We start from the raw sequence: 25541 nt of genomic DNA, 5'->3' as shown, positions 1-25541 counted from the left end.
TAATGGGGGACGAACGGTGTAAATTATAGATTCAATGCACCATTTTCCAACAAAATTCAAAACAATAGCTGCTTTCAACAAGATAGCAGCCCATTCGTGTGCTTAGATTCATGCCCTTACTTTTTAGAATGCAACTTCTTTTCTTGCACAGAAGATCATGATCCTCCATTACCATTTCAAAGCCATGTCTGCTCATCACGAGGAACTACTTCATTCTGTCATCAAGCTTTGAGATGCCTTCCGCTCATTGTTTGCTCATAGGTAATCCCCAAAATATTTGGGTTCAGAAAAGGTCAAATCTGCAGGCCAGGCAAAAGGTGACATCCAAAGACAAATTTCGGTGACAACATTTTATGAATTATGCCAATAAATGATCCTTTTTGCAGGATCACGGATACAAAGGCAATTTCTTCGGAATTCATACGAAGTTGAGGAAACAGGTGAACACCAGAAGCCAACATAACCTTTCAGAAACAAAAATTTTCAGGAGTCAAATAAAAAGAAATATACCTATCTCTGATAAACACTATATTTGCTTGCACTTTTTACTGTCATGCATACTGTTTGAAGCGCAAAAACACTCCCATTCAAGTTATATGTGACTTGCAAACTGGGCATGACGTTTTCCTGCTCAGCCAAGGATCAATACACTGCCACATCAAGGGAATGAAGAAAAAAAAATTATATTCTTGTTAACTTACAAGAAGTAACTTGAAATGCATCCCAGAAAAGGAAAAACTGGCATTGCCAAGATAGAAGACATTACCTCCTTGTGAAATTTATGTAGACAAGGAAGATGGCGTATGGTTTCACCAATACTTGGGGTTTCAAGACATATTGCACAAGCTTCGTCAAAATTATCAGTCTGCATTAATAAATTAATTGAAAATGATAATCAGCAACTAGATCTGGAGAGCCCGACATAAGCAAGGGACAGTGCACACACAGACGAGGAAAGCAAAAAACCCAGACACCTATCTATACAGTTTTGTCCACATGACCCAGACATATACCTGTACTTTAGACAGTGGTAAACTGTTAATCTGACTAATAGATGCACCACCATGCTGATGATTGTTCTCATCAAGGGCCAACAGCATTTCGTAATCATTTCTGCAAGAAAATGAAAAGGAGACAGATATAACAGCTTCAAGTATCAGTAATTAATCCAGAGAGGATAGAAAGTTGTAAATAGAACATTAAGCAACATAGATATACAATAAAACAAAAGTAAAGGGGTGAATTATTGAAGTTAAAAGCTATAGAAGGATCATTAGTTGTTGTCTACCTACTCTTGATATTCCTACCAACACAAAATGCATGCTATTCAACAAAATTTCAACATCTTAATTTTTCTTCAATCAAACTGCAATAGGGTAACTGCTAGTGGACCTGAAATTGGGTGATCTATTCATGATCGAATGAAGCTTGGATTACAAGCTCAAATTACAAACCAAGTGTCAATGAAACTCATTGAAAATGAGGAGAAATTATGCACACTAAAATTACCTACTAGAGAGGTTTGTGAACCAATTTGGAATGCCGTAACTTCACCAGTTTGTACAAGTATTCTTGGTTTGCCCATTACCACAATTTTAGATACATCAACACAGAGTCAAAGAATAGTTATTCCTACCAGTGTAACTGATGCTTCCAACCTGTATATAGTTGCAAGAAACTTTTAATAATGGTTGTGGTATCAATGGCTCCTTTCAAACCCAATAATCTTTCCTTTTTTGGCCATTTTGAACCCTCTAATCTACAACCACTCTGAATGGGCAATTATTCCCATCTTGCAATAGATTTATTCAATCTAAACAGGATGGTGTCCAACTACTTCATATTCATATATGAAACATGTGGTTTCTAATAAATCTATTTCACACCAATACAATAGCCAAGCTGTGTATATTTATCGTGTACGAAACCATAACTTTTTCAAATGCATGATATGATTATCCACTATGGTCAACACAAATCCAGTTTTAATAGTAACAATATTAGAACAAATCTTACTCATTAAAATCACGTTCTTGGAAGATGTGACTAGCCATTCCCATGCTGTCATCATCTCCAATTGCAGCCTCCATGGCTTCCAATATATCAAGTCTCTGTATCAGAATGCCATAAATCAGTTTTTGTTAAAAGTAAAGATATACAGGATAGAACAACAAGAGGGACAAAATTACCATATCCAAATCCATGTCCAAAGGAAACCGAAAATTCCTTGTCCTAGTTGGTGCTGCTCGAGATTCATTCAAAACTCGACTCCTCAACCGTGACATTCTAGCAGAAGTGGGGAAACGAGCCTGTCCTCCTCTCCTATTCGAAGAATTCAGAAAAATCCGCGACGAAGGCTGAACACGGGAATGCCTTATTGAGCCTCTCTGTGTAAGAGACAAAGAATAACATTATGGGGAGGAACTTATACAAATCCAAAAAAAGAAAAAATCATCAACTTCATATGGTTGAAGATAGAATGAACACCATCAAAAGTAAATAAAAAAAATGATCCAAAAAAGATAAAGCAATACATCTCTTTTATCCTAGAAAAAAGAAAAGAAAAACCTTGACCAAACACTAGTATATATGATGATACTAGAGTCTGGCAATTACAAATACACAATCGCACAAAAAATGTCTTTCAACTCAATGTAAATAGCATAAATGAAATATAGTATCCCTTCTCTTCAGCGAGCGTAAGATCAACCCCAATAAAGTTAAGGTCATTTGACCTGGCAACAACATACAGAGAGAATTCATAATGTTGGACGTCTGTCTTCTCTAATAACAACCATAGCTGTTAAAGCATCTAAATACTGATTCCGCAAGGATGGGTTCCTAATATTTTATGCAATCTCTCTCATATTCTTGCAAATAAAATCTATTTATTTAACATAAATAAGGTTGCCAAAAAGGGATATTGTTGTCAAAAAAAGTTCAAAACGTCTTGAAATTACATCAACAATATATACAGCATCAATATCACTGATGGGGTCAGAAAAATATGACTTTCCATATCAAATGAGAAAAGAGAGAGAGAGCCTCTCAATTTAAAGAAAAAAGGAAAAAAGAAAACTGAGACAGAGGAGGGAGAATAAGAGGATCCTGTAAACAGCAATCAAGAAAACATTAACCTCAACATTAATTTATTAAACATGAAACCGAGGGATAAACAGCCACATAGGAACCAATCAAGATGATTGGCATGATGTGTTGTTACTAGAATAGATAAGATAACAAGGTTAATTATCAATGTGAAAAAAGCATCTTAATGATGCCAACAGAGACTTGAGTTTAAACATCCAAACAATGATTTATGTCACTCATCAAGATCTACTTATTTATTTATTTTAAGAATGACAGATAAATTTCAGGCAGTAAACAGAACAATGTGCAAACCAAATAAAAGCAGGTATGCACCAGGGCACATGTACACACCTGAAAAAATTTTGGTCACTACCAATAGGTTTATAATATTGGTATAGAGAGGCATATTTCCTCTAATGCTTGCTTCATTAATTCTTCGAAGTAGCAGTGTCTCATCAAAGAGTCTTGATAAAGCACATGGCTTGTTCCCAATTTTTGGGATTTGGGATCTCAGAGGCCTTTTACTGAGTCAATTTGGTATTTTTCTGTGAGCTGGTAAGACTAAAAGGAAACATATAACGCTGAGCTTCAAAACATTTTTAGGTCCAACAACCAGGCTAAACAATGGGGTTAGCACTCCCCACTTCCCTCTGTCCCTCGTAAAGGCAGGGTTTGATTCCAAGTCCTTGGTACAACCAACTTTGCCACCTAAACTAGCTGGCAACAGAGTTTCAAGATAATTATAACATACGTGTTCACATGCTCAAACAAACAAGTTTAAAACAAATCCCAGGTCACTACAAATCAAATTCTGAATTTACGGTTAAGCTTTTTAATGATTATCACAGTCAAACATGCAAAAACTTAAACAACAAACTACAAAACCCTTTACTAACATCAAGATTTGTGCATAACCATGATCTTTTATTATGCTGGGATCTAGGGACATTGTTACTAAATTCAAATCTCTTCTAATTTTGACAGCAGAGGACTTGTATGGCATGTTTCAACTTGTTTAAATACAAAATCTAGCAGCTATCTTAAACCTCCATAACCATAAAAGATTTGAGGATCCACAGTCAATTTCACGCACGTAATATAGGCTGTCAGATTATCATCAACTCAGAAACAAAAAGAAAAGATATTCAGGCCTACTCACTTGATTGGGCTCACGGTGACTCTGAGTAGTAGTAGGACGGAGTGCATCTTCCTCCTGCTGAAGTGCCCATGCAATGTTTTCATCAATCTGTTAAAAGGTTCACAAACATTTTAAAGCTAAAGCATCTAAATAAACAAGTCACCATTGATAAAGGGAGAAAAGCATCAAATGATAGAAGAATCAACCTCGCCATCACCAAATATTGGGACCTCATGATAAAATTGTTCTTGGAGTTCACGGGCCAACATTTCATCCGCTTCAACTTGTCTTGCCCTAGCCTCTGAGTCCTCATCCTTCACACAGTCCATATTATTCGCATTTGTCCCTCTCATTTCAGATGACTCGTCAAGATCCAAAACATCCAGATGCTGACCAATATGAATATTAGATGACCTTGAACTAGATGATCCCCTAGATGAACCAAGAAACACAATGTCTGAGTCATTACGAATGACCCTAGAGCTTTCACCACTATTTCTTGAGGTTAATTCATGTTTCTTTTGCCTTTTAGGCAGCATGTTTGTTGCAAGAGAAGGTTCACTAATTTGATTGAACTTTGAGACGATCAAAGGAGCCGTTTCAGTTGCATCCTGATTTTCTGGAAAATCACATCCAATCCTGTTATTTTCTCCTCTTTTCACAACTCTATTTTCGTTTTGTTCTTGGCATCCAATGTTATTAAATCTGCTGAACTGATGTACAGCTGCATGATCTACATTCTTTGAATGGTTGTGCGTGCTTCTCCAACCACCTTTTTCTTCAAAGCATGCATCTCTACCGGAATCACGAATTCCACTAACTTCTCCATTATTACTCATAGGACTGCAGCAGGAAAACCACATATTTTAGTCATAAGGAACCTTGTACCTAGAATTAAGGATAGACAAAAATTAATCCACCAAGGTTCTGTTGACATCCATAGAACATGTTCCGAATTTTAAAAGATGCTATATTGTCCGCTTACCACATGCTATTCCAAAGTTTCAGATAGAGATTGTACCCCATCTCTTTGGCAAACATTTTAACACAAGAAATAAAACCAATAAACAACAGAAAGAAAGCATCCAATAGACAATAGACAAAGAAATCTACTTAGAGAAGAACACTACTTAAAATTTACCTGCTGAATAGATTAATTACATGCATGTCATACTCCTTGGAAGTGTGAGGATGGACAACTCCCTTTCCTTTAACGTAATTATTATCTTCAGCGATTATTTTCCTAATGTCTGTCATCCGAGGACTGCTGCTAATCACATTCCCAAAATCTTGTTCAGCTTTGGAGCTGTTTTCATATTGTTCATTTAATTGTTTAGCCCTGATAGCTATATTCTCGGGAGAGATGCAGCCATTTCGAACCAACCTTTTTTGCCCAATGGCTCTTGGTGAGACAATAGAATGGTGAGATACAGGCAATTGTTTTTGCGTTCTAAGTGGGGTACCATGAGAGCGACCCATCCCTTTTCCATCATCCATAACTGAGCCTACTCTTTTAAATCCAATGTCATCTACTTTTTCCTTTCCCTTGCAGTTATCTCTGGATGTTGCTGCATTATTTGAAGCGTTACGTAAATAAGAACCACTATTTCTTGGTCCCTGACCTTCTCTTCTTCCTTCAGCTAAGCAATTTTTTGATCCACCAGGTGGAAAAGCCATTTCAAGTATTCGGTTGTGTCTGCTCTGCTCGGTTAAGTCTAGAATAGCATGATCTTCTCGGGATACGGATGATTTAGAAGGCAACTTAGAGAAAGGATCTTTTCCTTTATCCATGTATTGCTCTCTAGAGGAATTCCTGCTTCTCTCCATTGTTCTCCTAAATAAAGGAGCATTTTCTCGAGCATTCTTTAGTGAAGATAAGACAATGGCGTTTCTTCGATGCTCAATTTCATCAACATTGCCTGAATGTTTTCGAGGGTGTATATAATGTTTTCTGTTGTGCCCATTCTCAGCAACCAGCCTACCCCTGCCCCCTAGCCTATCCAAAGATTCTTCACCTGCAGTATCAGAACCTCCAAAATAACCAGCTACAGATAAATTACTTTCTTTTTCAATACAATCAGCTCTATTCATTCTCCGTGCAGATAACCTATCAGGAGTGTCAGGTACGTCCATGACTAAATCAATGTCCATGTCCTCCATTTTCTCTATCAAACAAAACATACAAGTCACACTCTGACTTCACATGAAGCTTCAATTACAAAAACATGAATTTGTATATAAAAATTCTCTTGTCCAAGAGCAGCTTAGCAATGTCCTTTACTGGAAAAATCACCTTTTCATGATAATAATTTCAGAGCAATTTAACCCACCAAACAAACAAATTAACACCTTTCTTTCCTACACTACTCTTTTGACTTTTTTAAAATGCTATTTATCCACAAGCAATGTAAGAGGGACAGAGAAAGTATGACATCAAAATAGCTCCCTGCTGATAACTAATGCAATAACAGTAACCAACAAGCAAAAGTAAATGTTGGCAAAAGATTTTGACTTATAGTAGTAAAAGCTCTCCCATTTTGATCTATTTAATATAACTAAAAGCACGATAAACATCCACGTACCAAGCAAAGATAAAATGAAATAGTTATGCTGGTACACAACGAATATGAAAGAGTATTTTTCTTTAAAAAAAAAAAAAAGGAGAAAATCAAACTTGCTAGCAAAAGGTTGAAATGAATAATTGAACAATGAAAACAGAGAATTTTCATATTTGTACCTAGAAAAATAATTATTACTATGATGCACAAAATCATGGCAAACATAAATGGCTCAATCACAATATCCAGGCAATAAAAATTCGAAGCAGTGGCTTCATGATACAAAAGAAACCCCTAAATTTTTTTTTTAAAAAAAACGTAAGTTCAATCTTTCAGCAAATTCTAATAATATTAACTATTAATTCCTTTGAATTACCTGATATATAATAAAGCAAACAAGAATCTATATAGATATAGGTGAAATAATCACATCAATAAATTAGAAAAAAAAAAATTTTTACACTATTGAGTGTGCAAATTTTAAAATTTACATAATTGAGAAAGTAAAATAAAATAATAGCCGATTAGAGAAAGAAAAAAAAATACTAATCAAGATTCAAGAACTTATAAATTTAAAATTATTTCAAAATAAAGATAAAAAGAATTAGATACCAGATTACTTTTCGCTTCTGGTAACGATTGGAATCGAGAAAAGCGACGAAAATCCCAAAAGAAGTTGAATCATCCAAAGCCCTAAGGAGGCAATGCCATCAACTCCTCTCAGAGTCCCTCGTCTTTGCAAATTGCAATCTGTTTTTGTTTCTCTTCAATTTTTCAGGGTCGGCATTTGGATAGTCCGGTTGGATCGGATCTAGGTTTTTGGAGCCCTATGAAAGGTTGCTGGACTAGTTAGAAAATAATAGTCCTGGTTTATTCAATGACCATTCGCAATGACCATTCGCTTAAACAAGGGCTGCGTAACAATTGGGTTAGCTGGCCCAAGTTCTTTTGTTAATAATTCTCCATTTTTAGTTCTAAAAAAGGTTAATATGGTTCTCGTGAGGGGTGTATGGTACAAATATAAATAAAAAATAAAAAATTAGTTAAAATGTGTATTACCCGAGTCCATAACAAACTCAATTCATGATTATGGAACATTTCATTGGAAACAATAAAATTCTAAAATTATACAGAGTAATTTATATTTATTTCTTCTTAATAATTAAGATTATCAAAAGATAAAATACTTGTTATTTTTTAACTACCGTACTCCAAATTTTATTATTTGATAAGATACTCAGATCATATAAATATCTGATTAAATTTTAAAATTATTATTCAAACTTGTATTCAGATATCTTAATCAAGATCCGTTAAATATCCAATCTTGTTAAATACTTTATTAAAATAAATTTAAAATCAATTTGTATTTATATTATTAATGATAACTAACTTCATAAATTAACACTAAAACCACAAAAACAACATATACAGTATTAGAAATCAGAAGATCATTATCTAAATAACCTTACACTAAAGCCACAAAATATAAATTTACTGTAAAAATGCTCAATACATCAAGTACTTACCATTGAACTAATTGCTCTTGTGCATAAATTCAGTACATCAAGCAAGCCACTTATCCCATGGAAACCTCTAAAAGAGGGGGAAATGGAGAAAAGAATGGAGATGAGAGTAAATAGGTCGCCCAATTAAGATTAGAGGGCTATAATCATTTTCAATACAAGAGTTCATTAATTATTGTTCAATGATACAAAATTGTACCTTTAAATCCAAAGTTTGTCCAGGAGGGGCAGCAAATCCCTGAATTAATGAGAACAAATTACTAAAGGAAATTGAAAATTATTGCCTGCTACAAGCTAGTCCTAGTTGAAGAGCCGGTGGATACTGAGACTGAGCCGCAAAAGATCTTATGCATCGACTGGGGCCTGTTTTCACTCTACAATATTTATCATTATATCCTTTTGGCCATTGCCTACTCATCTGTCACACACCCCTTTGAAGCTGATTGCACGTTCTTGATGTACTGAAAATGGAAAAGAGATGTTCATTAAGAGATCTACTACTAATATAAGGGAAAACATACTTCCAATGCAAGATTGCTGCCGCACCTTATGCAAAACTCCTCTGTTAGCCTTGTAAGGAGGTGGAGTCCACTTCTTTCTCCGTTCGCTTAGTTCAGCATCTGTTAAATGAACGTTTATGGCCCTCTTCTGAACATCGATGCTGATGAGGTCCCCGTTTTGAATTAGACCAATGGGGCCACCCTCCTATAAAAAGGAATTCAACATTGACCATCTATTTATGTACGAGGCGGTGAGCAATTTTATACGATATAAACTCTATGCTCACAAAATATTTTGTACAAACAATCAATTGTTACCCATCACTGGTTACAAGGATGTCAAAATATTATTATAAGCATAAATATAGACAAATAACCAGTATATAATCAGAAGCTTAAGAGTCTAGTTTATAATTACTATATAAGTATCTATGTGAACTTACTCTCTCTTTTACAGGTATTGAGATCTATTTTGAAAATTTACAACTCAAAAACTCTTCAATCCTCCATCAAGTAGGAAAATATATCCTGTCAAAAGTTGCACACGCTTTTCCCCCATTTCCTTAGTTCGTTATCAGAAACAAAGAAAGTAACTTGATACTCTGTAATATAGCATTCTTTTATCATTATTTAATAATTCCCAACAACTATGAGTTTTATTATATTATTCTATGAAAGTGAAAAGTAAATTTGTTGACCATCATTTGTTTATTCTAAAACTTTCAGAGCTTCAATTTGTCCAAGTTGCAGGCAAAAGCACCTCTTTATATCTAAGAGGAAAAGCAACATGAAAAAGATCACAAGTATGACTGCCAAAAATGCACAATATTAGTCTTTAGTTGGATGCAAAATATCTTGAAATCTATGAATGAGAAATTACTGCACCTGTGCTTCAGGGCATATGTGGCCTACAACAAATCCATGTGAACCTCCAGAAAACCTACCGTCAGTGAGCAACGCAACATCCTGCAGTTTTCACTTGCAACATTCAAATCAAATACCTCTAGGGAAATATAGAACATTGGTATGGATCAATAAAAAAAAAAAGAGGCCAGCGGTGGAAAACCACTTGGACTGGATATTACAATACCTTCCCAAGACCTGCTCCCATTATTGCACTAGTTGGTGTCAACATTTCAGGCATGCCTGGCCCCCCTTTGGGCCCCTCCCCTCTAATGACTACCACTTTTCCCTGTAAATTTACAAGCATAAACAAAATTCAGAGTTTACCAAATGCAAATGGATATATAACGAATGCATATTCAAAATCATAATTCTGAAATGCCAAATGGTTCGAATCTTCAAAGATAAAAGTCCAAAAAGAACATCACAAGAAACAATTTGGCAAATATTATACATATCAAATAAAGCAGGTAATGAATAATCACAAATAGATACATACAGATATGTGCAGTAAAAAACACAAGGCCTTGGCACTTCAAGACTATTAAACACACAAATGAAATCAGAGTCTCATAATTAATTGTTTCTGTTTTTGGATACCCAAAATTTTATATAACCAGAAAACAGGGGGAATTCCAACTACACAGTACAAACTCGCAGCATTCAGCAAGTAAAATGAAACAGCTTACATGTATCTGAAACAAAAAGTAAAACAACTTCTCATAGTCAATTGTTAAACGAAACTCAGCATACAGGGCCTCAACTTTGATAACTAATTATAGATAAATAGTATGCTGATTGACACACATACCTTAAAACTCATAGGATTTTCAGAGATAGCAGCTAACATAGCTTCCTCTCCTTCAAAGACAAGTGCAGGACCTAAAGAACAATTTTTGCAATAATTATCTATGGAGGCAGACTTGATTTGTAACAACCAAATAAAATCTAGCAGCTCAAAGAACATGTAGCACAAACTTAAATTTAGTAAGGAAGGTGAGCGAAAAAGGCACCAGAGAAAAAGAGGCCTTCTTTTCCAGTAATTTTTGCTACAGAACCGTCTGGTGCAAGATTTCCTCTTAATATTTGGATGTGCCCTGTTTCCTTGATAGGATTTGACACCGGTCTTAAAATATCCTGGAAAGTAAATTTGAGACTTATAAGACTAGTTATATCTTCCATTGCGGCATCTCAAATTTTCAATATTTAGAACAAACAAAGTCTCTTCAAAGGGGAAAGAAAAACAAGCACCAACCTGTCCCTCAGGTAAAGGTGGGTAACTTTGTGCATTTTCGGCCAATGTCTTTGCAGTAACTAGAGAGGAAGTATCATTGTATCAAATATTAAGAATATTGAAGAATTAAGATCAAAATTGCAATAGATGAAGAAATGTTAATAGAGTAAAAATTCACACACCAGTCATGCAATCCCCATCTAGAAATCCAAGTTCCAAAAGGTAACGAATAACAGCAGGTGTTCCTCCAATCTATCAAAACAGCATATGTTTACCGACAAATTAAAAAGATAAGATAGACAATTTTGTCATGTCTAGAGAAAGGTGTTAATGTCATACTTCATAAGCTATAGAGGCAATGTGTAACTTGAAAGAAAAAGAATGATATTGATAGCATAAGATATTCAGTAAAATCATACCTTATGCACATCCTCCATGACATATTTGCCACTGGGCTTCAGATCAGCCAGAAATGGAACCTCATCACTAACCTTCTGGAAATCATCAAGAGTCAACTCCAGACCAACAGACCTACCATGAACTTTCCACGAGTCATCTCTACAATTTTTCTACAAATTTGATATACATGAGATATTCTGCCCAAATTCTCACCTTGCTATAGCAATTAAATGTAACACAGCATTGGTTGACCCACCTAGTGCCATGACAATAACCATTGCATTACGTAAAGATTTATGGGTGATTATGTCTCTTGGTTTTAAATCCATTTTCAACAATTCCACCAGATATTTTCCAGCCAAACGGCATTCATCCAACTTCAGTGGGTCTTCAGCGGGTATTGAAGAGCTTGTTAGGAACAAACGAAAAGTCATAAAATAAGACAAGAGATGAAAATTCCAAATTCCGCGTCCAAATGATCCTGGGAGAGCATAATTCTACCTGTAAGGAAGAGACATTCCCATAGCTTCAATTGCAGAAGCCATGGTATTTGCTGTGTACATTCCCCCACAAGCCCCTGCTCCGGGGCAAGAGTTCCGAACAACATTTTTTCTCTGCTCATCAGTTATTGATCCACTTACATATTCTCCATAACACTGCAGGTTTAATCAAAAAGAAAACAAAAAAGAGTTACAAAGTTACAAAATTTGACAAAATGTTATGGTATTTTCAGATACATTCATGTCATAGAAGTTAATCTTCACATAGGTTAAGTGGTAGCCATTCTAATGAAATTGCTTGATCTTGACAAAGTTTGAACAGTCAGTTGGTCCTTGTTTCTATCCTCGAAGGGTGTAAAGGGGGGAAAAGACCAGTGAAAAACAAACCAAACAGTGCCCCTCAAGGGTGAGTGCTACTTCAGTTCAGGGAGAGAGGAAAACCAAAAACAAATGTAAAAAGAAAGCACACCGAAATTTATGTGGGCCAACACCAGAGGCAAACTAACTGAACTCTAGTCCACCCAAAATATTCTGCCCACAGTTCACTGGTCAAGCAGAATTTAAGAGAGATAGCAAATCGGAAGATATCACATTGCTCATGACCAGAAAATGCAAAACTTCTCCATCTTTGGAGAATGAGTATATATTCCAAAAATTTTGCATTTGAAGAGATTTACGCAAAAGACAAACTCCATAGAGGGCCACCCATTATAACCCAAAATAGGAAAAAAGGTAGGCAGTTAAATTTGTCTGTTTATACACACCACCATGAGGTTCTTGATCTTACACAGACACAGAGTATCTAGCACAGCACCTCTCCACTTCTTGGAATAGAGATTTAGCTTTGTATACTTCTCTTTTTAATCTTTTGATTGTAAACCTTTATATTTTAATTACAATTCATTGCCCATATATTTGTCAAAAAAACCATAGATTATGGAAAATATCCCATGTATTTATCAATATGTAATTTTCTTTACCAAAAATCTCAGTATCCTCATAATTTGACAAGTTCCCCACACTTCAGGAAAATCTTGTAATTGTCCATATGCATGAATTTTCAATTAAATGTCGTCAAATCAAAGAATTAACAGACAGCAAAGGTCTGAAAGAAGCTAAGTTGTGGGAGCACAGAAATATCTAAACAAAGAGAAACATCCAGCTAATATGAAGATACAATGAGAAGTAATAACAAGCATAACAGCATTCAAATAGCATATCACCATGCTTACCTGGAATGCAGATATTATATCATATGTATTGCCTTGAAAATGACCAGGCTGCAAAAGCACAAGTATAAAAATAAATAAATGCATGACTAGAATTGACAAATTATAACCATTTAAATTTGCAGTAGGGCAACAACACCAGGATTACAATCAAATTCACTTGAGTGTATTAACTGAATATAAAATGTAAAAGAAACAATGAAAAGGAGAAGCAGATGCAACAAATTGCAATAATGTCATTGATGACATACTAGTGTATGATGACATAATTTACTTGAGGTTAGAATTTAGGATGCTTGATGCCTCAAATTCTTTTACATAGGTTTGACCTAACTTTTGGCAAAAAATATTACCAAATTGCCAGCATATTTACATGTTATGTTAAGCCCAGAAGCTGTAGTCATTTGATTTTGGTGGGGAAAAGGGGTTGTTTAATGAGAGAGGTGATATTGATATAAAAAGTCGTGGATGTCTAATGTATACTGCAATTTAGAAAAGAATTCATGAAAATGAATGCTTTCCTCTTTGAAACTGATCCTAATGGCCTCATCTAATACGATCGGAGTGAAATGTGTATTTATTTAAAAATTTTAAGAATTGGTAGTGATTTACTGAGGAAAACTTACCATAGAATGTTATAAGAGCAAAACTAACAAGATATCAAGCCAAGATGTACCATTAGCAACTAACAACAAGAGTAGTCAACTAGTAGCACATATACTAGACAAAGCAAAGCAGCAAACCTTGATAGCTCCACCATAAACCATAAGACTTGGCCGATTGAGCCTCCCCATTGCCATAATTGTACCTGGCATCTAGAGAACAATCTAGCATTAGATTGAGATAATTGCACAATTGCGAAAGACAACCTGTTTCATGCTATAAAATACAATTATTGAATTTTCTTGACCCACAACAATATTAATACAAAAACTACTTCAACAGTTATATCAAGGTCCAAAATTGAACCGCGGCTCATGATAAAATGACTAGGAAGCAATACATTTAAACTGAAAGAGAAAGAGTTTGACCAAAAGATTAAACTTGCATCAAAATTTACAATCCTCAAATTTTTCAACAGCCAGAAGATAAGTTGAAGAAAAATTGCTTTAAGTTCAATTTAGAGGACGTTTTGAGACCAAATAAAAAAGTTAAAACCAAACAAAACATTGCAGTTCAGTTTGAGCTTCCTCTCCCCTTAAGCTTTCTAAAAAAAGGCTCCACTAAATATTCATATAAGCTCAATACAATCTTAAGCTCAATTCAAAAAATTATGCGATTTCAATGAATTAATTAATCAAAGAAGTACAATTAACTTATTGAGAAATCCTCAACCAGTAAAGTAATATTAATTGCACCAATACATGGATAACAATATTTCAATTCTCAATTTGATATGGTCTGAAAAAGAAAGGAAATACAAAGGTACCAATCTTAGTATGATTTAATTTTATGTATAAAAATCAAACCAAATTGATCACTTTGGTTGGTTTTTTCCATTTGATTCCAATGGAGAACACTCTTGACAGAAATACAGTTTAAATTCTTTTATTTTCTTCTCTTCTCACAATTAAAAGCAATAAGCATATCTCCAAAACATCCTCTTTTCCTTTTTACACTAAAAAGCAAGTAGATTTATACCCAAAAAAAATCTCAATTCAAAATCAAGACAAACAATCACAATCAATTAAAAAAATTCACCAAAATAGAAGAAAAAAAAGTTTCCATTAAAAAGCTTATATATTTATCACAACCCATAAAAAACAGTGAATTAAAAGGCTTACATTTTTATCGCAGCCAGGAATAGAGATATTCCCATCATACCACTGAGCACTCATAACCGTTTCGATACTATCAGCAATCAAATCCCTTGACTGCAAACTATAGCACATCCCTCTCGTCCCCATCGAAATCCCATCGCTAACCCCGACCGTATTGAATCTAAATCCAACCATCCCTGCCTCTTCAACGCCCCGTTTCACTTCCTCCGACAACCTCAACAAATGCATGTTGCACGTGTTCCCCTCGTACCAAACCGACGATATTCCCACTTGGGGTTTCGACATGTCGCCTTCGGATAACCCGACGCCGAACAGCATCGCCTGAGACCCGCCCTGTGACTTGGGTTCTGTGATTCTCGAGCTGTATTTGTTGAGCTTCGTCGTGGGTGGAGAGGGAGGGTCCGCCGTTACGGTTGCTTGGGATTGTGCGGTTATGCGAAAACATCGGCGATGGTTTGGAGGAGGTGTGAGTGGTTTGTTGGTGGGGAGCACGGTGGCGCGAGAAGTTAGAAATGTCGCTTGCATGGCGGCGGCGGCGTGTGGGTTTAAGGCAGGGGATTAGGAAAGCTGCTTCCGCTTTTTAAGTGCTAGTAGCCAGGAGTGAGTGTGTAGAGCACGTACCAATACCATGCACGTGATTATTTAAAAGAAAAGATTCCAACGAAACCTTTAGTGTGGGGCCCCAGACAGATAAACTATTGATTAGGGTTTTAGAGGAGGGTGGCGCGTGGTGAAGGGTACCGGGCGGAAAGGGAGTGCTTTAGTTGAGAGGGGGGTGGCTTTAAGGAGGAGTGAGGGGGCAAATTTTTTAACGAACATGTAAAAATTAATGGGCAGTGGAGTTATTGAAGTGGACAAAATCACACTCTGTTGGTTGGCATGTTTTTTTTGTTTCTAATCTGAGGAATGTGATCACGGTTCTATCTACATGCATAAAATTTGAAATTTGAAGAATTTCGTATCATTTCGAATCATCATCACTACTTTAAACAAAGTTTTAGATAGGGTTTTGGGTACTATTTGTCTTAAACCTGTTGGATAAAACTTAGCTCAGTTTCAAACAAACCATGTTTAAATTTGGTTTGATTAAGTTTGTTGGGATATACCATTCCTAACCAAACTCAAATCTTATCAAGCTTGCGGCTTGAACTTGTCATGGATGTTAAAAGTTTGTTGGAGATTTAAACCCTCCCCCAAAAAATAATATTTTTACCAAAATAACGTTATTAGCCTATTCTTGGTTCATTCAAGGTTATCCCTTTTGGATTTTTTATTGTACACTCAATCACTGCGAGATACTATCCGCCTTGTCCAACAAATAAAAGCCGCGTAAGATTGAACGTAATGTAAATCATTAAATGTCTATAGCTTGTTTGGTTTAATTTTTTTTTAATTTAAAAATTATTAAGAAATTTTTATAAAAAATTTTATTTTTAAAATTAAACTAAAATTATTTGATACATTTTTTTTATAAATTTTTTTTATAAGTTATAATTTTTGTTAAAATTATCATAGAAGATATTTCTTTTTTTGAGAGAGTAATATTGTAATTATTTTTAATAGATGAATATATTTTTGAAACAAAAATAAAAATTTTCTTGTATTTTTAAAAGAAGAGAAGCTTTTCCTAAAGCTCTTTTATTTAAAAATTTTATTCTTTATGTTTGGTCTAGTTTTTGTTTTGAAGAAGTAGATAAATTGAAAAAAAGTCAAACAAAACAAACACCTAATCTCATTTTAGTATAATCTATGTGAGATTCATTATTCTTCTGTAGAACCATAATATCCTCTTTTAGTTCCCTTTAAGAGCTTCTATTCAATCTAAAATTTAAAACTCTACTCATTGAAAGCATATGATGTGGAATTCACATGATTTTTCTTTAAAACCGTTACATACTCTCCCATTTCAATAAAGATCCATTATCCTTAATACCAATTGTCACGAAAACGGACAATAAAGATAAAAAAACACAAGGACAAAGAGAAAGAAGAATTTTTCACAAATACCTACTGTTGAACTCTTGTAAGGTATTGTTCATTTTAATCTGTTGACCTTTGTCATGAAAGCGGACAATATAGACAAAGAAGAAAAAGAACAAGGACAAAGAGAAAAACAATTTCTCACAAATACTCGTTATTGAACCCTTGTGAGGTTTTGTACATACCTATTATTGAACACTTATGAGATGTTATCAATTTTGATCCGTTACCTACTATTGAACTCCTATAAAGTATTATCCGCTTTGATTTACTATTTTGTCACACAAAAGGGACCTCACGGCTTGAGAGTGATATGAATCATTAAATGCTCATACCAATTAGAGACCTCTGTCCTCAATGGCATATCACTAGTACCTAGAGCTTGTTTCAATATTATCACAGTCCACTCTCGCTTCAACAAGAAAGTTTGCTTTGATACCAATTGTCACAGTCTACACCAACTCCTATAAGATATTGTCCATTTTGACTCATTGAGATCATGATTTATCTCACAAAAAATACCTCACAAGTTGAAAGTGATATGAACCATGAAATGTCTAATTTCATTCCAATGCACAATAGATGTTGAATTTATGGCTCTACTTTAGGATCGTGATATCCTCCTTTGGCTCTCCTCTAGGAACTTCTCTTCAGTATGAAATTTATAACTCTACTGGCTGAAAGCATATAATGTGAGATTCACATGGTTTCCGATGGGACCCAGACACATCCACCGCTCAGCTTGGCGATGTGGCCGAAGGATGCATTGGGCTAGATGATGTATGGTTGTTCAGATTTTAAGACATGGGTGTTTCATCTTCAGTTCCTGTTTTATGCTCCATATGTTCCGTGGATTTGACCATTTCCCTCGGGCCGCCACTATCCACCCCAACCCAACAATTTATTTTTGTTAGAATTTTATGCCTTTGTTAACTACAAAACCAAGCAATCAATGACAAATATCAGCATTTTGCAATGTTAAGAAACAGAGTGAAGAAGACAGGTTAGCCCCAGTAAGCATCATTTCTCTGAAATAGTTAACCTGCTGTAGACCTATAACTCAAGAGGAACCAAAGCAGCTTAGAATGTGTGCTCTAACCTATCCTGCAACGGTATTCAAAGGGACTGTTACAATGTGCTCTGACTCCTGGCCTTAGCCCTTATTGATTGACCTTATAAAATGTTGTATCTGATATTCTTTTCCTATACATGGAGATCTAGACTCATGTTTTACTATCTTTTTGCTTGAAAAGAGAAAAACCAAAAACAACGAAACCTGACTCATTCTTTTTTGCTGAAAAAACTGCCTTGTTTCTGGCAAGAGTACAGGCAGCCATGTGCTACCTGCACCTTAAATCTCAAAGAAGAGAGAAGGAACATTGCCATCCGAGAAACCAGCTATCAGAAATGCATTACCATTATGATACCTTCAGACTCCAGCTTATCAGGATAAAACGGTAAGGAAAAGAGATATATCAAGTAGGAGGCTGAGATGCAAATCACCTAAGTTTAGCAGGAATTGGAGGCAGAACTTTTAATATTGGTGTTTAGTAAATCATTAACCTTTTAGTTCCTCTTTTGTAGAATTAACAAGATCTTCGCTCAATACAGAGCAGGCCAGACAGCTTGGTGTTTTATCTGTGGAGTCAAGTTTAATGCTATTGCTATGCTGCCCTTCCCTACTGTCTCACCAACAATTTGATAAAAAAAAAACCCTCTTTGGTGCTTATTACTCTTTTCTTCCCTAGAGGGACCAAACCCCCATATCAGAACAGTTGAATTCAGGCCTCTTTCTAGATGGTCCTACATTCTTAAGGCTTTGTCCAACCGCTTTTCACTACTCGGATTTAGCACTCTCTATCTCGATATTATTAAACAAAGAAAATAAACACTCTATAACTTGGTTTAAACAATTGATTCTGACTTTTTACAGCAACTGTACCAACAAAAATCAACATTCATGGATGACAAGCTACATCAGTTTTAGATGGACTTCTTGCAGCAAAAGAGAAGAGCATGGATCCAGCTCCCTCCCTACTTTCTCAATCATATCAAAAAGGGTTCTTCCTTTTAAAACAACAGCATACGGGTGGTGGCAAAAATCAGACACAGATTTGCTCACCCTTTTCTTTTTGCCTTTCCACTTTAATTTGGCGTGCAAAGTGCAGTGTGGTCAATGATCTGAATCCCATAATTTGATAATTGATCATGGAACGCAATGTGGTTCAACTTTTCAAGTTCTCTGGAAGGACTAGTGCTCCAGATCCTGAGAAGATTGCTTTGGAATGTAGCCATCAATGCTAATGCTAATGTTTGTAAGTAACCGAGTAACCACACCTCACTCAAAAAGGAATGGTTCAAATCCCTTCTGGACCAACGAAAAACAAAATGAATGTACAAATTCAAGATGTGAGAGATAAAGATTGGAAATATCTTTCTACAGTAATGTTTTAACCATGAGATCAAGTCATAAAAAGTAATTAATAAATATCAAAGCAATATTCAATGTACAGAAAAAAAAATCAGAGCCACATTGATAACAAAAACGGGTAAAACAATAAAAGTAGATAACACTCTGTAGGTTTTCCATACAAAATATCTTGAACATTTCTGGTCGAATTGCGTGTATTCCACACAGAAATAAATCAATGGTGATTTGTTTCCGATTCAGTGTTGTAAGGCATTGTAATATAACTTTTGTTCATACAACTCGCATCGTAGAGGAAACCTCAAAGTTCTCTTCATGTTACTTCCCAATGCCTTCTTCATAAATCAAAAACAAGTTTGATGTAAAATTTGTTTACCCCAACCCAAGAATTGTTACCCTTTTGACTGTTCAATCTCGATTTAATATTGGAGAGAAGTTTTAGATATATTGATCTACCAAGGTTTTGCTGAGTTGAGCCAATCAAGTTTTCAAGGGGTCTTCAGAATTGTCACCTTTCGGAGTGAACCAGAGTCCTGACAACAGGTGAAGTAAGTTCCCCTTTTCTTTTTTTATGTTTAATTTTGCTTATTGCCCACGAAATTTAATATTTTTGGTACATGTGATATTGCCCAAGAAATTTATATCTGTGTGTTTAGCATATACTTTGCTTGATTACAAGAAATGAGAGTTCTATATTTTCCTTTGATTGTTTTCTTTCATGTTCTTTTTAACATTGAAGGTTTAGAAGTATGAATTCTCCTTTAATTATTTGTTTGTTGTAAGGTTTGAAGTATGAATTTTATATGTACTTGATTTCATAGGAAGAACCTTAGATGTACTTCGTTGAAATTTATGATTGTAACGAATAATTAATTAACCAATTTTGATCTTGTCATTTTAATCTCAATCTATTCCCTCCTGAGATGTGCCTAAAAATTATTGCCAAAGTGTCACTGAGCCAATCCTTTAGTATACCATTGGGCCAATATTCTTAATTAAAAGTTGTAATTCCTTAAATGAAGATTAATATTGCAACAGATGCAAATATATTTTCTTGGCACATTCTTCTCTAATTAATTTACCATGAATATTTACAACTTCTTTCCCTCCAAACATGAGTCAAAAAACTTCCAGCTTTCTGCTATTTCATGACTTCTCCCTAGTACTTTGTCAAGATAAATAAGACTCTTCTTGTTTATTGGCTTCCCAACTTGTTCTCTTCCTAAAATTTTGGTGTAAAAATTGAAAATCTATCTAAACAATTAGATGACAAATTGATACTGTATTGTTGTCTGAAGTGGGATTCAGACTTTGAGTAATTGTGAACTTCTTTCAGTTTCAATAATTTCAAATGGGATCCAAAGATGATCTTGTTGTAGCTAGCTAGTGTCCCCAAGCAAGGACCATGACCCCTCAATTCACCTCAAGGTTCACTAATGCAGTCCCAAACAGCACTCATAGGCAGCGCACTAATTAATGACAACAGCCCCAAGATCTCCTCTCTTGTGACATTAATTATAACTTCAATCGCTTTCTGACTTACCACAAATCAATATCTCATGATTTTATATATATATATATATAGCATTTTTCATAATTTTTGCAATATAGTGTGTCATATATATATAAATCTATTGAAATCATAAAACACTGTATTGTGTTAAAGCAAAAGTGATACATTTATGCAAGACAAGATGCAACAAATAATTTATTGAACGTAACAACAATGATAATTGTTGTCTATACCTACTATACATAAATAGGTGGGGCATTAGATGTACAAATAATAAAAGTAATACATGAATGAAATGATAAAGACAAGGTATCCCCAGCACGGATTGCTTGACTCAGTTTTACTTATACTGGCACTACAAGACAATCAATACAATCAAGAACTGAGTATTGAGTTTTTTTTTTTAAAAGAGATAATTGGGTGATTAATTAATATTTATTATATCAAAAGCTTGAGTTAATTGAAAATTATCCAATTATTTGTATTTAAATTTTAAGTTTCGCTTGTATAGATTGAGTGTATGAAAAAGATGGAAGGAAAAACAAATTAAAAAGTATTGGACTTAAGAGTTAAGACTTCAGAATTAACATACTCAATGAATAATTAATTTATAAACTAAAAATATAATCTTTAGGATGTGGATTCTAACCCAGTTCTAATATAATCTTGGGAAAGAAATCAATCCAAATACAATATGAATGAGCATTAAATACATAGAAGAAATTAATGATTCCCAAAGCATACGAAAAAAGATGGATTTAGCTCCTTATGTAGGAAAATATTTCTCTCTATATATATATTTTTTAACCCTCGGCAAGTTTGTGTGGGTGTGTGTGTTTTTCTTATTGCTCATATTTGGCATGTGTTGTTCTATACGTAAGTTACGATTAAATTTAATTATATTCTCATTAACATGAATTTGACCACATTTTCAACTAATATAATCATATTTAACTTAAATATCATTTCACCTTTTTTATTTGTTCTTTAAAATGACAAAAGGTAAACAACAATAACAGTGACCAATAATGAGAGACTTAGTCTTGGAATGTATACTAGATTAATTGTTACTTAGTTGCGTTATCAAATAAGTCTATTTATAATTAAGGATCTTAGCTGAAAATTGTAGTATTATATTAGAACAAATAGACTTTTTGTTATGGCAGACCAAATTTAAATACTGGTTTGAGTTATAATGTATTTTAATCTTAAGTTTGCTTTTTCTCGTTTTTCGTAAAGATTTATTTAATTGGATTTACATAATCTTGTAGCTTATTATGAACATGCCTCGAATCTTTAGGCTATGTATCTTCCACATTTTTGGTCATAATTATTGTCTCGTTCCATATGAACCTCCCAAATAATGCTCACACTCTTTGATGAAACAAATCCCAACCGTCTAAATAATTTCTGTCCATGATTCCAAACTATTGGGACCACGATAAAACCCCGTGCACCTCTACAATGACGACCATGTTATAGCTTTGTTAAGTGATTGAGTTGTTGTGGTAAGTGAGAACAAACTCAAACTTTTAAAAATCATGTGGGATGAAGGGTTTGATAGGCGAAGTCAAGAGAGAAGGAGAGACAGATAGATGCACCAAACTCACGTGTCACGTGCCAGCCAGCTTAAGAAGTTGTTGGGGGAGGGGGGTCTTGAGCCTAATAGCATTGGTCAAGCACGTGATGCTCAGCTACCCGCGCCTCAATCTTATTTATAGGACCAAACTCTTTGCGAACTTAATCGTAGCATTTCCCTTCTACCACTCATAGAATCAGCAGCTAGTCCAACACCAATCACCACCTCCACCCCCCTTGCACCGCCGGCTGCTAATCCTTTGTGTTTATCGTAGAAGAGAAAAGATGGTGACAGTCGAGGAAGTTCGCAAGGCTCAACGTGCTGAAGGGCCCGCCACCGTCTTGGCCATCGGCACGTCAACTCCACCAAATTGTGTTGATCAGAGCACATACCCGGACTACTATTTCCGTATCACAAATAGTGAGCACAAGACTGAGCTCAAAGAGAAATTCAAGCGCATGTGTAAGCTTCTTTGCTCTAGTTTCCTTTTCCTTGGTTTTTGTTCTTTCCCTTCTTAAAGCTCCTTTTGTCTGTCACTCTGTTATAGAATTTAGCTACTATTTATGGAAATTTAAAGTGGTTAGGTGTTTCATACGTAATTCGCATGAAAATGGAAAGGATATGTGCATTGTTCATAACATTTTCATGCAAAGGGTAAATATAATTAATTTTGTTTATAAATTCATCTCGTGTAAAGATAATTAGTTATTAAACATATAACACGGGACAAATTTCTCAAATCTCGTAAGTGGACAACCATGTAATAAGTAAGACTAGATTAATTTGTCTCCGAGGTTCAATTTGCTAACGCTAAGATTTCAACGAATTTAGATTTAAAGCCTCTAGTCCTTTTGACTACGATTTACTATTAATATGAAAAAAGTATACACCACTTGAGTAGTTAGAATCTATTTAGATTAACTGATAACAATATAGAATGATAAATACGATATTAAGGAAAATGATTAATATATAGCTGCATCATTACCCAAAAGGAAAAGTTAAATGAAAATCCTGAGATATTATTTGATATTGGTCCGATTTATGCAAGACTTTTTACAGTATTTTGCAGCTTTCTTTTGTATTGTCATACACGTGCTTCGAGAAGGACCTACAACGTGCATAAAATCATTTTTAAAAATGAGAAATTTTAATTAAAAAAAAGGCTTTTTAATAAATCAATAGCAGTATGTCAAATAGAGGGTTAACTATGTTTGGTTGATTACGATGGGATCATAGAAAGTAGTACTAGAAAAGTTGTTGGGTTCCTTGCTATAGCAGACCTTATTTATTGTCTCTCACCATAAAAAAATATGACTCACATAACTTATATCTTATACTAAAAAAATATATTCTTTTTAATTATTTGCTATCTAAATTTTTTCAAAAAATCTAAAACATTTAAAAGAAGAAATAAAAGAAAAGCAAGAATGTTTTTCAAATAAAATATTCAAACATAAAAAATTTAAGATAAAAAATTTAAAAATCCTTGAAAAAAAAAAATTGGTGGGTCGGTGCTTGATTGCTGCCAAGTCACTTGGTTGGACCAAAATGATTTGTTGCACCTTGCATTTGCTTTTTCGGTCCAATAATAAAAGAGACACACAGAAATCACACTGCATTATTACCGCTGTCACCCAGTTGTTATTAGCGACAAAAATGATATGTGGTAAATATTTCATTGCGTCCCATCAAAAATAGAAAATTACAATGAAGTACCTACAGCTTTCTAAAGAATAAAGATTGCTCTCTCACCCAACAAATAGTACTAGTAAGGAAATTCCTTTGATCATTGTATCGAAAATGGGAACCGTGTTCCGCCATGTACATCATTGTTTGTTTTTGGCTTGTCAGAAGGAAAACCAAGTTGAACGGAGCTGCTTGGTTCAACGGTTAAAATATGATTATGTAATAAGTAAACTTGTTATTTCATTCTCCAGGTGAAAAATCCATGATCAAGAGGCGGTACATGTACCTGACAGAAGAGATACTGAAAGAAAACCCCAATATATGTGCATACATGGCAACTTCATTAGATGCTAGGCAAGATATGGTGGTGGTTGAGGTACCAAAGCTGGGCAAAGAAGCAGCCACGAGGGCTATCAAGGAATGGGGCCAGCCCAAGTCAAAGATCACCCACCTTGTCTTTTGCACCACTAGTGGTGTGGACATGCCTGGGGCTGACTACCAGCTCACCAAGCTTTTGGGCCTCCGCCCGTCCGTTAAGCGCCTCATGATGTACCAACAAGGTTGCTTCGCCGGTGGCACGGTGCTCCGGGTGGCAAAGGACTTGGCTGAGAACAACAAAGGCGCCCGTGTCCTCGTCGTGTGCTCGGAGATCACCGCCGTTACCTTCCGCGGGCCTAGTGACACTCACCTAGACAGTCTCGTGGGCCAAGCATTGTTTGGTGATGGTGCTGCTGCTGTTATAATTGGTGCGGACCCAGTGCCCGAGATCGAGAAGCCCATGTTTGAACTAGTCTCAGCAGCCCAAACAATCTTGCCAGACAGTGATGGGGCTATCGATGGTCACCTTCGTGAAGTTGGGCTTACATTTCACCTCCTCAAGGATGTTCCCGGGCTTATCTCCAAGAATATTGAAAAGAGCCTGGCTGAGGCATTCCAGCCCCTGGGCATCTCAGACTGGAACTCCCTTTTCTGGATCGCTCACCCTGGTGGCCCAGCGATATTGGACCAGGTAGAAGCCAAGTTGGCCCTCAAGCCTGAGAAGCTACGAGCCACGAGGCACGTTCTTTCAGAGTATGGCAACATGTCAAGTGCTTGTGTGCTATTCATTTTGGATGAGATGAGGAAGAAGTCCAGAGAAGATGGGCTCAAGACCACAGGAGAAGGGCTCGAGTGGGGGGTCCTGTTCGGATTCGGACCTGGACTCACCGTTGAGACCGTGGTGCTCCACAGTATCTCTGCTTAAAGAGGCTTTGAAGTCTATTGCCCCCTTGCATCGTCATCATCATGTAATCTGGTTCCACTTTCTCTGGCATTTTTATTTTTTAAGTTTATTTGGGTTTCATTTTCTTTCTCTTTTAATCTCCTTTGAATTTGTATGGTTGTTGTGAGAGTCAAACTCTCTGATGCTGTGGGTGTGTTGTAGACTGGAAGCTTAAATGCCTATAGAATTAATGTACCAGCTTATATTAATGGCAATAATAAGTTCCCATTTCA

The 25541-nt window shown here is 35.4% G+C and overlaps 3 protein-coding genes across 4 annotated transcripts; 1 reads left to right on the top strand and 2 right to left on the bottom strand.

Annotated features, from left to right (window-relative positions):
* Nucleotides 1-135: 135 nt before the first annotated feature.
* On the bottom strand, nt 136-7539 carry LOC18602782 (RING/U-box superfamily protein). Of its 2 annotated transcripts, XR_001927686.2 has the most exons (10): nt 7399-7539; nt 5370-6393; nt 4435-5071; nt 4250-4336; nt 2190-2387; nt 2017-2111; nt 1014-1113; nt 767-865; nt 511-650; nt 136-299 (listed from the first exon to the last, which is right to left on the bottom strand). XR_001927686.2 is itself a non-coding variant. In XM_018120189.2 (9 exons), the coding sequence occupies exons 2-9, from the start codon at nt 6386-6388 to the stop codon at nt 588-590; spliced, it is 2298 nt and encodes a 765-aa protein (XP_017975678.1). In that variant the 5' UTR covers nt 6389-6393; nt 7399-7539; the 3' UTR covers nt 336-587. The 2 variants fall into 2 exon arrangements, 1 of the variants encoding a protein (XP_017975678.1); XM_018120189.2 differs by lacking the exon at nt 136-299 and having other exon boundaries at nt 336-650.
* An 883-nt stretch (nt 7540-8422) lies between these two features.
* LOC18602781 (dehydratase family) lies at nt 8423-15635 on the bottom strand. The gene is made up of 14 exons (XM_007034381.3): nt 14862-15635; nt 13821-13892; nt 13081-13128; nt 11850-12004; nt 11562-11756; nt 11369-11480; nt 11132-11201; nt 10971-11029; nt 10729-10852; nt 10527-10597; nt 9903-10004; nt 9698-9778; nt 8859-9017; nt 8423-8773 (listed from the first exon to the last, which is right to left on the bottom strand). The coding sequence occupies exons 1-14, from the start codon at nt 15381-15383 to the stop codon at nt 8723-8725; spliced, it is 1821 nt and encodes a 606-aa protein (XP_007034443.3). The 5' UTR covers nt 15384-15635; the 3' UTR covers nt 8423-8722.
* Nucleotides 15636-22516: 6881 nt separating this feature from the next.
* Nucleotides 22517-25541, top strand: LOC18602780 (chalcone synthase 1). The gene is made up of 2 exons (XM_007034380.3): nt 22517-22820; nt 24299-25541. Exons 1-2 carry the CDS (start codon nt 22643-22645, stop codon nt 25288-25290), a joined length of 1170 nt encoding a protein of 389 aa, XP_007034442.1. The 5' UTR covers nt 22517-22642; the 3' UTR covers nt 25291-25541.

The sequence above is a fragment of the Theobroma cacao genome, chromosome 4, assembly GCF_053813885.1.
Source record: "Theobroma cacao isolate CCN51 chromosome 4, ASM5381388v1, whole genome shotgun sequence".
NCBI lineage: Eukaryota > Viridiplantae > Streptophyta > Magnoliopsida > Malvales > Malvaceae > Theobroma > Theobroma cacao.
This window is presented reverse-complemented; position numbering and strand designations above follow the sequence as displayed.